Here is a 16,715-nt window from a genome sequence, read left to right as displayed (position 1 = left end):
TCTATTACCATCCCATTCTAGCACAAACACTCGACCATCAGCTGTAACTACTACATCAATAGGACCATTAATCTGACCAACAACTGAACCACGGCTACAAAATGACCTTATAAACTGACCTTCTTGTGTGAAAAGTTGAACACGGTGATTATTAACATCACAGACAAGAATCATGTCTGGACCATAAACAGCCAGTCCACGTACACCATTAAATTGACCGTCTCTTTCTCCCTCTTTTCCAAACTTGTACAAGAAAACTCCATTCACATCAAAAACACGAACATAGTTTCTGTTCCAACAAGACACAAAGTATTTCCCATTACCATAGGAGATGTACTGAGGCTGTTCATTATTATCAGGCATATCAAACTCATGAACTAAATCTCCTTGTTTACTGAACACCTTGATGCTTGGTTTGATACCCAGTTCTCGTTCTCCCTGGTAGCATACTGCGATGTTTTTGTCGTTGTTAACACACATTCCATGCAGTTCAAACCATTGGTCAGGTCTGTAGATGGTTCTTACATAAGTACCGTTCAAGTCAAACTCTTGTATCCTGCCTTTACCATCTGGACAATCACTGACAATTATCCTGTCTTCATTAAACACCACTCCACATGGATAATACAGTTGACCTTCTCCTGTTCCTTTCATGCCGAACTCTCTTAAATAGTTTCCATCAAGACTGAATATTTGAATACGGTGATTACCACAATCAGCAATAGCTTTCTCTCTTTTATCACTGACTGCTATCGAATATGGACTATTCAACTGTCCTCTACCACTTCCCTTTTCTCCAAAGGTTTTCACAGGTTTGAACAACTCCTTCACATCGAGTATCTCTACATTCTGAGGCGAGTTCCTGATCCTTTCTCCTCCAATATTCACCTGAATTTTGTGCCGTCCAATTTTTTGTGGCTTAAAGATCACACGGTATTTTCCAGTTCGCTCTTCAGACACTTTCTTTTCCACCTCGTTGCCCTCCACATCTTTGATTCTAACATCAATAGACTCGATTCTTGTGGGACACACTTCTCCTTCTGTATTCCTGGTGATTATCTTGCACTCGTTTATAAAACCACGAGGAGTTTTCACTGGTTCAATTGTAGATCGAGCAGGGTCCGTCACATTCTTCACAATCCTGCCGATGTCTAGCAGTGATTTTATGACTTGCTCTGTCACGGAGTAACGTATTGACACGTTACGCTGGATTGGCTGACGGCACAAGATCGAAGGAGCTTCTGATAACATTTGACTTCTTTCTAGAATCATTTGCCTACTTTCTATTTCCTCATATGCTACATCTCTCTCCAACAGTGTTCGGCAGCGTTGCACAAATTCATCTGAATCTTTTAGTCTTGTTTTAATAACCGTTTGTTCTTTTTTATTTGCTATTGTTAGTTCCTGGAGCGTCTGCTTCAGTTCCTCCTTCTTCGCTATTCCGTGTTCTTTGGCCATGTCGCAAATCATTTCAACCACGTCATCAACGTCCTTCTTTGCCTCGGCAATCTCTTTTTGAATCCCCTTTATGTTTTCTTTAGATTGTTCTAATTCTTTTCCGTAGCTGTCTTTCCGTTGCTCGACTCGATTCATCGCTCCTACGATCAATTTCCTAGAGTCCTGTCCAGCGTCTTCTAAGCTCTGCAGTTGGTGGTTTTGATGATTCAAAGTAGCGCATTTTTGGCAAACGCTGAGTCTACATGTTTCCTCTTGACAATAGTATTCGAGCTTCTTTTTCTCGTGGAACTTGCAAAGCATCTGATTTTTAATGAAACTGTTTACGTTTCCCTCCTTAAATTGATTGAGCCTTATAGGTTGGTGTTCATCTTGTATTTCTTTGAATAACCGGTGGGCGTTGAAGCAAGTCTCACATATCAAACCATTACACTGTTCACAAAACGCCACCAAGACTCGCGGTTGTTCACAACTCTCACAATGAGGCAAAACTGGTTGATTAGCTTTGCTTTTCATCCCATGAAGCAAGTCGAGAAGAGAATCCAAGTAGAACGAAGAAGTTAGCTTGGAAGGATCGCCGTCTGGCACGACTATCGTCGTCTTGCACATCGACAGTCCATTCGACTGTCGCCTTGTTTCTCGCTTGTCTGATACCACTGAGTGATACATCTTGTACAATAACTGTGAAGACAGGAGAGAGTTTTGGGCTGAGTGAATAAATCTTGACAAATGGAACAGGTCAGTTGTTCTTCGAAGGTATCTGTGATGTCTTTGAGCGATTTGACTACAGCCATTTCCACAGGGAAGCAGAAAAGAAATGCAGTGAATTAGATTTCTTGGAAGTAGAAGTCAAAGGAGTCACGTGACGAGCTATTAAGACAGCGTCATGGCAACAGACTGCGTGACTCATAAACAAGCCATCTTGCAATGGTTTTGTTTTAAGGTGACTGCCTACTTTTGGAAATTGATTTAAGCTTTTTTTAAAACTTCGATTTTCCGAATTGAAATTTAATGCTGATTCCAAATCTGGAAAGGAAAATAGGGTGTCCCGAGCTTGTTTTTGAGATAATCAGCATTTAATGAAAGCCTACGCACGAGCTTTTGGAGTAAAAATTGCGCCACCGGAAGTGATAAGAAAAAAATTAAGATTCATAAGATAATAGTTATTTGCAGACTATATGATTGCACGAACGAAGGCTAGTCAATCCTTCTACAATAATACATGGAAATTTTCGACAAAAAGAAAGAGAGATACATTGATTTGTCATATTTTGTAGTTTCGGTGCTCTTAAAAAATCTCATAAAGTCGAACAAAAATCCCTACAAAAATCTATTTTTTCACGTGTTCCTGATTTAAACTTTTCCTAAAATGTTGATATAACCTAGATTTTTAGGAGTTTTTTCGAATGAGCTATCAAAAAATATAGAGTCCCGTGCAAAATTTGAGGGTTTTGCCCTGTTGAAGCTCAAAACGCGTATGGTTCTTCAATAAAATCTTGTAGATTTTTCAGCGGTTTTTGAGCGCGCGCACATCGTGGGCTCAAATCGAACGTTCAAAAGTAGGCAGCCACCTTAAATATTCTCATTGAAAAGCATTTGTCGCGCGTATCTTTGTGCTATATTCTGTTTAATCTTTTCAAAGTAAAAAATAGCGGTTTTGATATAATCAAAGACACAACACTGAAAAAATTGTGAATTTACTACGGTGGCCGAGAGCGGACATAAAAAAGTCAAAATCAAAAATGTCAACAGTTCAAAAGTCAACGTGATTTAGGACCATATTGCAAAGTGAGTTTGTTTTTTTAATCAATTTCCTCTTGTTATTTTGTCACAAGACATTTTGACATTTCGTCTCAAGCGACTTTGTTGTCCAGCATTTTGTCATGAAAGACTTTCGCTTTTGACATTTCTCCGTTTGGGCTCCGACATTTTGTTTTCAGGCGATTTGTCAAACGACCAAAAGCAAAACAGCGAAAAGTCAAACTTAGATTGAAAGCTCCCAGGCGTTCCTCTTAATAAACAAAGGTAACCCACGCTATGTAGTTCGCGTAAACAAGCAAGATCATTCATAACCAGTCGCAACCACACCAAAAGCGAAAGTCTTTTATGACAAAATGCTGGACGACAAAGTCGCTTGAGACGAAATATCAAAATGTCTTGTGACAAAATAACAAGAGGAAATTGATTAAAAATACAAACTGACTTTGTAATATGGTCCTAAATCACTTTGACTTTTGAAATTTGAAATTTTTGATTTTGACTTTTTTATGTCCGCTCTCGGCCACCGTAATTTACTGACTGACGTTTAAAATAAGGGTATCGCAGGCTGGTTCAATTCAGTATTTAAATCTCAAATTGTCTTGATGGCTGGATTGTTGCTTCTTCCCCACCACTAAATAATAAATCTATAGTTTCTTTGCTACAATTACTTCTGAAAAGATATAACTAGCTAAAAACTAGTGTGAGCTGCGTCGGTGTTTCTAATGAAACAGTAATGATGAAAAGGTAAATTATACACCGTGAAAAGATGAAAAAACTTACTAAAAGTTAAGTTTTTACAGTAAGTTTTTTCATCTTTTCAAGGTGTATAATTTACCTTTTCATCATTACAATTACTTCTATCGCATTTAATTTTATTGTGCAACCAATTTTAACTGCCACGCGTCAACATAGCCTTAGTGAACTATGGCGTTACTGATAATAACCTTTTCAGCTCTAGATATATTTGAATATGAAATGAGAAGTGATTTCTGGAACACAGTCAGGGTGCAAATTATTCATGGTTCCAACTCAGACAACAGTGAGCCAATAACTGTAGCGGGTGTTTTTTCGCCAAATATCATTCGCCAAATATCATTCCTGTGATGCGAATCTTTAATGTCATGGTACTGATTTGAGTTAAATCTTTAAACTTGTGCTACAAACTTATAGCAACTAAATAGAAATCTTTTCGTTCTTATTCAGGCTAAAAATTTAATAGGATTTGTTTTGTGACCCAAATTGTTTAGTTATATTCTGAATCTTTTTTTTGTGACTATGCACAGATCTCGTGAACACTTCTTATCAACGACAAGTCTTCAAAACTCAAAACTGTTCCTCAAAGCTCCTTTCTATGGCTTCTTCCTCGATACATATTCCAATTAATAGCTGGATTGAAGTCCTCTGCGCCGTGTCCGGTTTGGGCAACCAACAATGGGTTAATCGCAGGTAATGACTTGTGATATACTCTTGCATATCCTTAAATCCTTATCTCCCGTGGGATTTATGGCCAGTTCGAATAGAAATGATATCCGAAAAGGGGTCTGGAAGCGGGGGTCCGGATCCCAAATCACGCGCTATTTTTTTCCGAAATCCCGCGTCCCGCGAGTTTTCCAATCTTCAAATTTTTCCCCGACTTCGCTCGTATCAGTGGACGTTTCTTTAGACGTTCAAATTTTTATTTCACTTATTAACTAGACCCTGACTACAGGATGAAATTTGTGCCTTGTTAGCGTGATTTCTGGGAGTGACGTTAAATATTGTGAAGTGAATATGGGGGTTCTCAACAGTCGATATTTTTCTAATGAATCACCATTTTTTGAAGGAAAATTAAAGGAGATTATAACGCTTCCTACGGCAAAGATCAAACCCTTTATTTTGCTTCTTAATCAAATCAAATAGAATCTTAAAATAAATATTGCTATGTAACGCATGTTCCTTTGTGAGTAGACTTTGAAGCCAAAACAGTTTTAATATAAATGCACATAAATATAGACTATAAGAATATCTATATTGTTCAAGAGAATAACGAGTCACGCTGAATGCATTTGTTTACTATCGCTTATCGTAATATTGACACTTGAAACCCTGTTCTCCTCATCTATCTTCGCTTGTTCGTGCAGAAAATACTGCTCGAGTAGATGAATCATGAATAGTTTAGAACCAAGACAAGCTATTGCCCACGAAGTTCATTGAAAACCGTTCATTTTTTGCTGCTAGGACAGCTTCCTCACAAATGGAAGGGGTGACGATCTTATACTCTGAGACCTGCTCGTTACTCAAATACAACTCACCATGAATCTGAACACCCTGACGAGTAAAGAGTGGCAGATTTCGCTTGTAATAATCCATACAGATAGATATAATATGTAATTTCTTTTTCAATTCTCGAAGGTTTAACCTACAATGGCGACGCTGAAGTCGCTCCAGCTTAAATACCCTTGCATGCAAATTAATCATGTGTTTGCCATATAAGGGGTGAATAGGTACAAGGTAAACCTGTAGGGGTTCCGGTAGGGTTGAAAAATGAAGGGATAAAAGGCACTCAGTAAGCCTGTGGGAGTCCCCGTAGGGTAAAAATGTTTGACACCGAAAGTCGACGAAACTCGTTGCATTTTTTGACTCGTGCCACAGGTCCAGAAGGCCTGGCACGAGTATTAATTTCACGTTTTCCCCGAAAATCAGAAAGCAAAATCCCTGAATTCGGCAATTCCCGAGTCACGGCCGATGCCAGTATCCCGAATTACGTAAGAGTTTTTTGTAGCTACACACTGATCCCGCACTATATTTGATCCCTTTCACGGTTCCCGAGAATACCCTTCCAGACCTTGCCAAAATACCAAAAGTAGCATGTAGAATACGAAATTTTGAATGTCAATTTGAAAACTAATATTTGAAATAAGAAAATCTAGTATTTGAAATATTCACAAGATTTCAGAAAGTACAATGTAGAATACAAAGTTTGAATTTTATAGCACAAATGATGACAACAATCTGTCATTTTAATTGATGTTGACTTCATAATGAATCAAATCTTTTTTCAAGATTTCCAAAAAATTTGGAGCCAATCTTTTATTTTCCTTTTTTGATTCTTTATAGTCTCCTTATTTCATCACATATCATATTTACTATGAAAAAGAAAAACAGCACAAAGATTTCCATTCAATTTTGGCGGGAAATGAAATTCGAAAAATCGAGTAAGATTTCTTGGGACTGTTTTAATTAAAGTGAGGGTCAAGAGTGAAGGCTTTTGTCGCATCGATGATGCATTTCAGTAGATGCACTAATTTGACAGCCGCGGGACAGGGCGTGTCATTTAACCCGTAAACAGCGGGACAGGGCGTGTTATTTATCCCGTAAGCAGCTGGACACTATAGCGCGGAATGTATGCTGGACCAGAAGTCAGCGCGTCTTGATTTCGAGTACTGCTCAACTCAGTGCTAGCATGTAAGATGGCTGGTGCTACAGTGTCTATACAGAAGGCAAACTTTCAAGCAATAACCAGTTAATATAAACGTATGTTAAGAAATTTAGCTCGTGATTCTATTAAAACCTCAAGATCGTTTTTAGATGAAAATCTGTTCAAAGTCTCGACAAAAACCAGAATGACATCAGTAGTATGAAAGTGCCGGTTCTGCGCCACTTGGATCCGGATTAGCTCCGGAGCCAGCGCATTGGCCGGACCATCTGCTCCGGATTCAGCCGGATGCTCTGACTTCTTGTCCGAATATCTGGAGAATAACCCTCTACTAAAGAGAATCTTCTAGATTATCCCCCTTTCTCCTGGCAGTTGGATAATAGGTCATATCTATTTTTAGAAGTTCGACTTTCCGAACTTCTCTCGGGGTTCTGAATGGGTTTATATCTATTGCTAGAATGCAACATTGCCCAATGTTCTGGGTTTATCTGATGAAACCTTAGAGAACCCCTGGGGCTCTTCATACGGAAAGAAATTTCAAAGTGTATTTCTAGTTTTCGCTTGATCTTTTGACCTGCGTGATTACCAGCTGGATTCGCCTCAGTGCAACTGTCGCTGCGATATGCAAATAATGAATAAACGTCATGCATTCTGACAAATTTGATTATATTATATTTATTCACAGGAAGCCCATGCAAGCTTTGAGAGCTGATTGTAATTTAACGAAAAAATGAAAATAAAATAAATGAAAGCATGTCTTCTTATACAACGGGGAAGGAAGATTTTTCTAAAAAAAAATCGCTAAAACGGCTCGAAATCACTACTAAAGAACTAGGATGACGTATAAAACACTTCATGTGAGTAAATATTAGTTTTCATTTTTTTTTTTTCGTTAATTAAATTACATTCACTTCACTAAGCTTGTATGGGCTTCCTGTGATTTATTTAGAATTCGTATTTGTGAGAACTGTTTGACAATATTTTAGTTATACTCGAAATTTTCTAAGTCACCCAAAATCGTAAATTATGACCTCGATTCTGCAGTTTGCGGTGTCTTTAGTCGGGTAGAAGATCATGCAGACAATGATTATCATCAGACGTGAATTTTCGTTAATTAAATTACATGCAGCTCGTTCGTTCCTTCATTCATTTATTTTTTCATTTTATTTATTTATTTATTTATTTTGATGTCTCAATCAAAACCAATCTTTGGCTATACCCCGTATTCCATAATGCTTAAGTTTGTCAATAAGAATTCTGTGATTAACAGTGTCAAAAGCTTTGCTAAAATCTAAAGAAAGTGCCACAGGAAAAGATCTTGTCTTCAATTGCTCTTTGACAAAGAGCAATTGGGATGAAGACAACATCTTCTCCTGTGGCATATTCTCTTGTCTTTGGATATTGTCAATGATTGACAGAATTACACACTAGTTAGTTGAGTGTGATCACCTAAAACCAAATTTATTCTTATTAATAAATTTGAAAATCCTTTTATGAATTAACTTCTCAAGAATCTTATTAAAAGTATAAAGTAAGGAAATAGGTCGATAATTATTTGTGTGCAATAGTCTCTGATCACCCTGGCAATATTGACTTGATCAGGTTCTGTTCTGTTAAGAAAGATAGCTTGAAAATTAGTTCTAATGGTTTAGAGATAACACTTTGTACAAGTTTCAAAATTTTAGTTGGTATACTGTAAGGTCCTGAAGCTTTTGATGAGTTTAGTTTATCGATCATTTCTTTAATCTCCCTGGAAGTTGTCGGGGTTAAGTACAAGGTATTTAATTGTCTGTTTGATATAAATGAAAGGGGAGAAGTATTATCATGGGGGGAGCTGGGGGGGGGGGGGGGGAGGAGTAGACTTGGCCATATTATTGACAATGTTTGGGAAAAAATATCAAACGCATTGGCAATTCGTTTACTATCATCAATTTAAGAATTGTCTATAATTATTTTGGATGATAATTCACTGGCCATGGACTTAAGACTCTTTATTTGTTAAGTTTACTCCTTTCCAGATGTTTTCAATATTAGTTTTATTTGAATTAAAGTATTTGTTATAATAATCTACTTTACTGATCCTTATAAGATGGTTATTAAGATGATTGACCTTGTTTAAATTGAACTAAAATGTATCATGATAATAAAGTGATTTTGTTTTAAGATATTTCTTGTCTATTTTAAATCTGTATAAATGTCCTAATTTCACCACATGTGAACCATGGTTTAGAGATATGTTTGATCTCTTTCTTACTGGGCAATTTGAGAGGTATATGTTTATCTACTATTTCAAAAATTCATGAACATTTCATGAGCATTTAGACATATCAGGTCCGTTCAAATCCATCACGTGCATGGATCTTTATACCTGATAATAGTTCAACGGCATGGATATCTTTATATGAAGATTTTGAAATCTTTATAAAGGACAGAAAGAGTACAAGAGCATGGCACGAATAAGGACCCTAAATGCTCATTAATTATTCATGAAGTTTTGGAGTCATTCGATAAACTCGCAGATTGTGTTTTATCAGGTCTAACACCACTGGGCTACGCCTCTCGTTGTTTTAAATCTGATAAGATACTACTGTCATTTATTAAATCATACATCAGATATTTTGGTATGAGTATCTTTTTTAGATTTGTAGTATCTTTTGTTTGTTTTTATTTTGCGTGTGTGTGTGTTTTGTTTTGTTGCGAAGCGAGAGGCACGGTGAGCTTGCAATGATAGAGACCTTTTTTGAACACCTTGGACAATTATTCACATGCAGGTCTCTATCATTGCAAGCTCACCGTTTGTCTCGCTTCGATGCATTGGCAACTTTCAAGATAACGCAGAGAACTGTGAAGGGGACTATTTAACCCTTTCGAGATAATGATGACGAAACGGTTTGAAATATCTCCCTTGGTATTTATGCCAAATATCGCTAAGACTATCCATGTTGTTACCATTACTAAAACTGACCTAAAGTGTTGAGGTCATGTTCTTTCTGGAGTTTTCACCATGAAATGGTTCTTTTCTTTGAACAGTCTTGTTGGACCATTGTTTGTGGTTGATCTTGATTGAAAACATGACCAGAAATCGAGGTATAACTTTTCATAATATATCAAGATGATTGCGCTTATTGAACAATTAGCACATACCAGAGACACACTAATATGACGAACTATGTAGTCAGCAGTGAATGAAACATTAACCTTGAAAACCGTTATAAAACTCGAGTACATGGCAAAAGCCATGTAAGGAATGATAAAAGCAAAAATCAGGAATACGAACATCCTCGTTACTTTTAGCCGAGACAAAGCCCTCCGAGTGCTTTGAGAAGCGTTGGCAACCCTTTGGCTGTTTTTTTGACGCTTTAAAATACGAAGGTTGATGAAAGTTAAAATAACACTCGGTACGATGTATGAAGTGAAGATAAGGAAAGCCAAAGAAGCTCGATACAACGGCATTGAGCTATCGTATTTACAAACTAAAGTATATACATTTTCTTCGATGTCTCCAAAGTATACGAGCCTGAAGGCTGGAACCGAAACAAGACTTATCACAACCCCTAAAATCCAAGCTCCAACGACCATCCTTTTAGCTTTTCTATTACTTAGAATAAAAAATGGATGAAAAATGGCTACATACCTCTCTACGCCAATAACTAAAAGATTCAGCATTGTTACTACAACAAATACAATATTAACAAATCTAGTGAATCTGCAAAACGAGTCACTTTTGATAAAGTCGATGAATATCGTTGCTGTAAACAATGGAAGGCTGATTAGAGCGAAGAGCAAATCTGACAAGGCAAGGCTTTTAATGAAATATTCTGTCAAGGATCGACTGAATGGTGTTTGTCTTGTATGGCGTCTTCTTCTGCGTTGCTTGTGCTTGAAGTAGAGGATCAGAGAGTTTGCAATCAGCCCATACACTCCAAACGAGAGCATAACAGTCAATATGATAAGTTTGATTAGGTAACTAACAGGAGCAAAGACATATTCTCTGCTGGTGCTATTGATTGTTTGGCTGAAATTAACGCTGCTGTTTTCTCTAAGAAATTGATTTACTGGGTTCTTAGTTTCCATGGTGACTTAACCCTGCAAATATAAAGATTTGAATACCTATTAAGGATATGGAAAAATAATTCTCTACTTTCCCATTAAACGCTTTGCTGTGTGTTTGTGTGTTTGTGTGTTGTGGGGGGGGGGGGGGGGGGGGGGGTTACATATAGTCTGCTGGTGTTATTGATTGCTTGGCTGAAATCAACGCTGCTGTTCCCTCTAAGAAATTCCTTTTCTGGATTCTTAGTTTTCATGGTGACTTCTGAAAATGAGCACGTGATCAGTGATCTAATCTTAATGTCAACTAATGTATGAAGTGTCCCGACACGGTTTAACAGTTCAGTCTAACATCAAAAGGTTTGGTGTTACGAAAAATGCATTGGCCTATACATCTGTTTCTAGCTCGGTTTCAAAAGCTAGAGGGAAGGTTTGCATTGAAATTCAAGACCGAGAGCTGCAGCGTTTAAACTGGTTTAAAAACCAACCTTAAACTGGTTTAAAAACCAACCACGCCCCTGTTTCTATTGTTTGATGTAGGGTTTGAATTTCGATGGAAAACCTGTCCCGGGTTTTGAATTCAGCCCCGTTCTCCCCTTTTAATATATTTAGGCACTGCCTAAAAGCGGAGCTCCCGATACGGAAGTCACAGGGAGAACGATTTGAATGAATCTGAAAGGTAAAAATAAGATCGGGGGAAAAATCTTCAATTATTTTTTATTCGAGATGAAGATAATTTCTCCCATAAAATAAAAACCATGCAGTGAAATCGAATCGAAATGCAGTACATTGTTGTTGTTGTTTTTTTTTCTTGCGCGAGTATAAACTCTCGAACTCCCACTTAGGAATTTTGTATACAACTCACCACCACCCCAGGGGCTAGTTTTGTGCTTGGAAGATTCTTCGACAAAGTTTTCCAAGGCCGACAGTTTTAGGCTTTGAATCTTTTTTAGTTAAAGAAAAACGAAAGATAACTACAGATAATCCAATACAATATCAAGTTAAGTGAAATTTACCTCGGATGTCTTTCATTGAAATCGAAAATCTGGAGATTTAGGACAAATCAAGACTAAAAAACAGACTTGAAAAGTAATGTGAGCAAAACATAAAACTTACTTCTTAATTATGTCTTTTACAGAACGAGACGAAGTTTACATTCAGTTAAACTTGACAAGAACAACTGAGACAAAATAGAAAAGAATGCAAAAGGAAATGCAAAATACAAAATGACGAATTTCTTGTCAGTAAATTGGCGTTTGTGAGTGTTTTTGAATATTTTTTAGCTTTTTGAAGTGAAAGTCTAGGTCTTTATACAATAACATCTCTCAACAACACAAATTTAAGCTCATTTTTATCATCATACTTGCTCGAACAGCTTAATAAACAGTTGAATATTTGGTGTAAATTTATATTTCATTCAATAATTAAATAAATTATCTGTGGAAAGATATAAATTTATTGAATGAAATGCAGCTTTGTTTGCCTCCTATCGCGGGGTTCCATTGGCAAAACAAAGCTGCATTTTTCTTGAACGAAAAACATGCGATAGTTGGGTAACAACCGAATTGTTTAAGATTTACAAAGCTAAATAAAGGACGAATATTTGTTGCCGTAATATGCTCTCCGTGTTATATTTCCTCCAGCATTAAAATGAATTAAGCTTATCTATAGAAATATAAAAATTTTTGAGAGAAAGTCTTTGATTTGTCGATTTGTCGAGAAAAATGCTTGTCAAGAAAAAATAAATAAATAAATAAATAATAATAATAATATACGATTGTTTGCTAAAAAACACACACCTGAATTCTTGAAGAACACTTCTTGATCCATCTTTGACTACATGAAAGTTTTTTTTTAAATTGTTTTTGGTCTAAAACTTGTTCTAAAGCGATTTTTTCTGTGCATTTGAGACCGCATTTGTGAGTAGTTTTGTTTTCACATTAAGCGGGATTCCTGTGTTGTGTACACGTACGGACGGACGGACGGACGGACGGACGTACGAACGGAAGTGACGTCAGTCAAGCCATGAAAAATCAACCCAATGGTTTACCATTTTTTCTTAAGTATATGCCGTCCACAACATTAAATTAAAGTTAAATCTAGGTTTTTCCATCGAAATTTGGTAGGTTTTTATATTTGGATATCAAGCGAGGTATTTTCAACATTATCTGATCAGCCTTCAGCACAAAAATTGTGTTTCAGGTTTTCTTCTGATTACCCTCTGCAAACGTGCTAAATGTGTATGGGACAGTATAGTAGAGAATTGTTGAAAACTGAGTTAAAGTACATAAAAAAATAATATATATACGTTTATAGAAGTCAGTCCAAGGGACAATTAAGTGGATTGTTGGTTTGTGGTTCCGTGTGAAGCTTTAATATTAACCCTATACCAATTAGAAGATATGATACTAGAGTGGATTGATAAACGCTTAAGTTTATGAAAACCTTAGTTTTATCGACAATTTCCCAGGTGCGGGAGAGTTAAAAGCTGAAAATTCGGGAATAATAGGGAGATAAGCGCATACTTTAATTCTGACTCAAATATTGTTACATTCACTATTCATTGCATGATATAACGAGGACAAGAGATAATGCGAAACAAGTGGGCGAGATTTTAAAATTTTAAAACTAATTTACGGTTGCTCTTTTTTTTATAGTAAAAACTATGAAATGGTTAATATAATACCTACCTCTAGCATTGCTATAGGAAGGTTTATATACGACGAGTCTTCTTTGCTTCACTCTGCTCTGTTTTCTCTGCTCTGTTTCTGTACGATGTCTTCTTTGCTCTGCTCTGTTTCTATACGATGTCTTCTTTGCTCTGCTCTGTTTCTATACGATCTGGTCTTTGATCTGCTGTGTTTCTGTACGATGTCCTCTTTGCGCTGCTTAGTTCTATACGTTGTCTTCTTTGCTCTGCTCTGTTTCTATACAATGTCTTCTTTTCTCTGCCCTATTTCTATATGATGTGTTCTCTTATCTTCTCTAATTCTCTACGATGCTAAGACGCTGAAGAGTATGACTAAAACCTGAACTAGATTCTGTCCTTTTATAGTGTTTACTAAGGATGTAATTTACGAAGGACTATTTTACTTAATACACATGAAGTGACGCGGGATACCACTTTCAATCTTTATTGTACATCATCAACCACGTCTTGTGTATGTATCTAGTAAACTAAAGACAATCAGTCACACGTGAGACTCTACCAAATGTTATCAGGGGCGGCGAAAGCTGAAAAAGTTTGGGGGGGGGGGGGGGGCACTCCAATATTTCACGGTACCTTGAAATGACCCCCCCTCCCTGTTTAGCTTGATTACAAACGTGATATTTCAATCAGTAACATTTTGCGCGCATTAAACCACTTGCAATTGTGCTGAGAGACACAAAACAGTATTGAACGTTATGAAAAATGGGAAATTTTAAGTAATTTCCTTGGTTATTGTTCATTATATCCGTTACTTACTGGACTTTTAACGAGGTTGTGACCGAGGCTACACTCGCTCACTTTGATTAAACATTAATTATTTCCCTTACAATCAACAAATCAATCAAGCTTAGTAATTTAATACAGTTAGTCTACTCGTGTTTGAGCTTCGTGCTTGTTGAGCTTCGTTGCTGCTCTAAGCCCACTGGACAAGGTATGAACGCTAAATATTCATATTCATATAATCTACATATAGGCATTATATATTCAAATGTAATAGTATATTATCCGTGGTTTAACAAGTTGTTATTGTAATTGCACAAATCGTACAAATGATTCTTTATTACGTAACTAGCATATGGTATATGTTTGAACTCGATACGATTTTCAGGTAATTTAGCTCTTTCTTTCTTTACTAGTTTTACGGATACTTGTTAAGTAAATTCCTGTAAAACGTCCAGAGTCATGATTAAAGAACACAAAACCAGATTGCTTAGTTGAGCCACAGTAAAACTTGTCCAGTGGGCTTAGAGCAGCAACGAAGCTCAACAAGCACGAAGCTCAAACACGAGTAGACTAACTGTATTAAATTACTAAGCTTGATTGATTTGTCAACTTCTAAAGAACATCACAGTGCTACCGTAAAACTTCCTGACATCACTCAAGTGATTGCTGAGACGGTACAAACTACCCGTATCCCACCACCAGGTCTTACAGTCTTTAGTGGCAACCCCATCGAGTGGCCAGCCTGGAGAACTGCCTTCGAGGCTGTTATAGAGCGTCGTGTAATTGGCTCAAGCGAAAAAATCCTATACCTCTTACAATACCTTGCTGGCCAACCAAGAAAGATAGTCGAAGGGTATCAGTTCGTATCTGCTCCTAACTCGTATGAAGAAGCAAAGAAAACCCTAGAGAAAAGATTCGGACATCCTTCAGTCGTGGCTGGCGCATTCCGCAGTAAGCTCGAATCCTGGGAGAAGATTGCTCCGAGAGACGGCATGGCTCTTAGAGACTACGCAGATTTCTTGAAAACTTGTCTTTTGGCCATGCAGTCCGTAGAAGACTTGGAATCGCTAAACAAGGAGCACGAGAACAAAAAACTGCTCAAGACACTGCCATCTTGGACTCATTCTAAGTGGGGTTCAAGAGTTCGCGATTACCAATTAAGACACGGAGACAACAAATTCCCTCCATTTGCAGATTTCGTGGAGTTCGTGACTGACATAGCGGACATCCAATGTCTACCCGTGTTGTCCAACCTAGAAACGAACAGTCATCTTACAAACGCCAAGGTCAAGGCGGGAAGAATGCGGCCAGCATATCATCGTGCTAATGGATCTAGAGCCTTAGCAACTGCCACAAGGGAAGGACAGCCACCTCGAAACACCCACGGAAGTAATACGTGTCTTTGGTGCAAGGCTCCTCACGATCTAGACACTTGCCAAGAATTCAGGAAGAAATCGATAAGCACCAAGAAGCAGTTTATCATTAGAAAAGGGTTGTGTCTTAGCTGCCTGGAGCGAGGCCATATGGCTAAGGAGAATAAATGTTCAAAGAAACGCTATTGTGCAACATGCAAGAAGGAACATCCAACATGCTTGCATCAAGATCAAGATGGAGATGCTGAAAGGCAGAATCCCAAAGAAGGATCCCAGGAAGGCGCTGGGTTTTCCAAGTGTACACACGTATGTGGCATCGATGGTCAAGGATCTGGCCAAGATCAGAGTCTCATTGTCCCAGTGTGGATATCAAATCCTGACAGCTCAGCTGGAGAGATATTGACTTACGCGTTAATAGATTGCCAGTCTAACGTTACGTTTGTCACAGACAAGTTGGCGCAGGAACTGAACGCCCCGGGAGTAAATACTCACCTGTTACTCTCGACCATGCACGCAGAGAATGAAGTTATCGAGTGTCGCAAGGTTGGAAACCTTGTAATCAAAGATCTTAATCGGGATGTCAGTATCCAGCTACCCCAGATCTTTACTAGAGGGCATATTCCATACAGCAGTTCGCAGATACCCAAACCAGAAGTGGCGATGCAATGGGATCACCTGAAAGCTATTGCAAAGAAGATAATGCCATACAGGCCTGACGTGGAAGTGGGATTGCTGATTGGCACGAATTGCCCAAAGGCTATTAAGCCAAGGCAGGTCATACCTGGCAGAGATAACGACCCTTACGGGATCAGGACTGATTTGGGTTGGGCCATCGTAGGAAGAGTGTGTAAGACCCCCCTTGATGACATAGAAGAACATAAGGCGTGGACCAACAAGGTAGTAGTGGAGCAGAATACTGTCTTAGAAAATAGATCCCATACTAAGCACCCCTCAAATTTCGTTGTGGAAACTCGTGCAAAGGAGTTGTTAAGTCCATTCAACGTCAGGGAAATGTTTGAAATTGACTTCCATGAGAAGGAGAAAGCAGAGGCGCTATCTGTGCAAGATCAGCAGTTTGTTGACCTTATGAAAAAGAGCATACATAAAAGACCAGACGGCCATTATGAGATGCCACTACCATTGATCGACCAGAACATCAAACTTCCAAACAACAAAGGTCAAGTCTTGAGGCGCCTGATGTACTTGAAATCAAGATTTAAAAAGGATGTCA

The 16,715-nt window shown here is 37.9% G+C and overlaps 2 protein-coding genes across 3 annotated transcripts in view; one reads left to right on the top strand and one right to left on the bottom strand.

Moving 5' to 3' along the window:
* Nucleotides 1–2,280, bottom strand: part of LOC116303661 (E3 ubiquitin-protein ligase TRIM71-like) — a 36,365-nt gene extending 34,085 nt beyond the window's left edge. For both annotated transcript variants that reach the window (XM_089034835.1, XM_089034844.1), the window contains exon 1: nt 120–2,280. In XM_089034835.1, coding sequence (XP_088890961.1) covers nt 120–2,124 — 2,005 coding nt within the window. In that variant the 5' untranslated portion in view covers nt 2,125–2,280. The remainder of the gene's footprint in view (nt 1–119) is intronic.
* Nucleotides 2,281–9,702: 7,422 nt separating this feature from the next.
* On the top strand, nt 9,703–16,704 carry LOC148913675 (uncharacterized). The gene is made up of 3 exons (XM_089038366.1): nt 9,703–9,718; nt 14,730–16,557; nt 16,662–16,704. Exons 1-3 carry the CDS (start codon nt 9,703–9,705, stop codon nt 16,702–16,704), a joined length of 1,887 nt encoding a protein of 628 aa, XP_088894492.1.
* Nucleotides 16,705–16,715: the final 11 nt, after the last annotated feature.

Source organism: Actinia tenebrosa, unplaced genomic scaffold (genome assembly GCF_029948245.1).
Source record: "Actinia tenebrosa isolate PJP-AT-01 unplaced genomic scaffold, QUT_ActTen_1.0 PGA_scaffold0__85_contigs__length_37466705, whole genome shotgun sequence".
NCBI lineage: Eukaryota > Metazoa > Cnidaria > Anthozoa > Actiniaria > Actiniidae > Actinia > Actinia tenebrosa.
The sequence above is the reverse complement of the archived record's forward strand: the minus strand, read 5'-3'. Positions and strand labels throughout refer to the sequence as shown.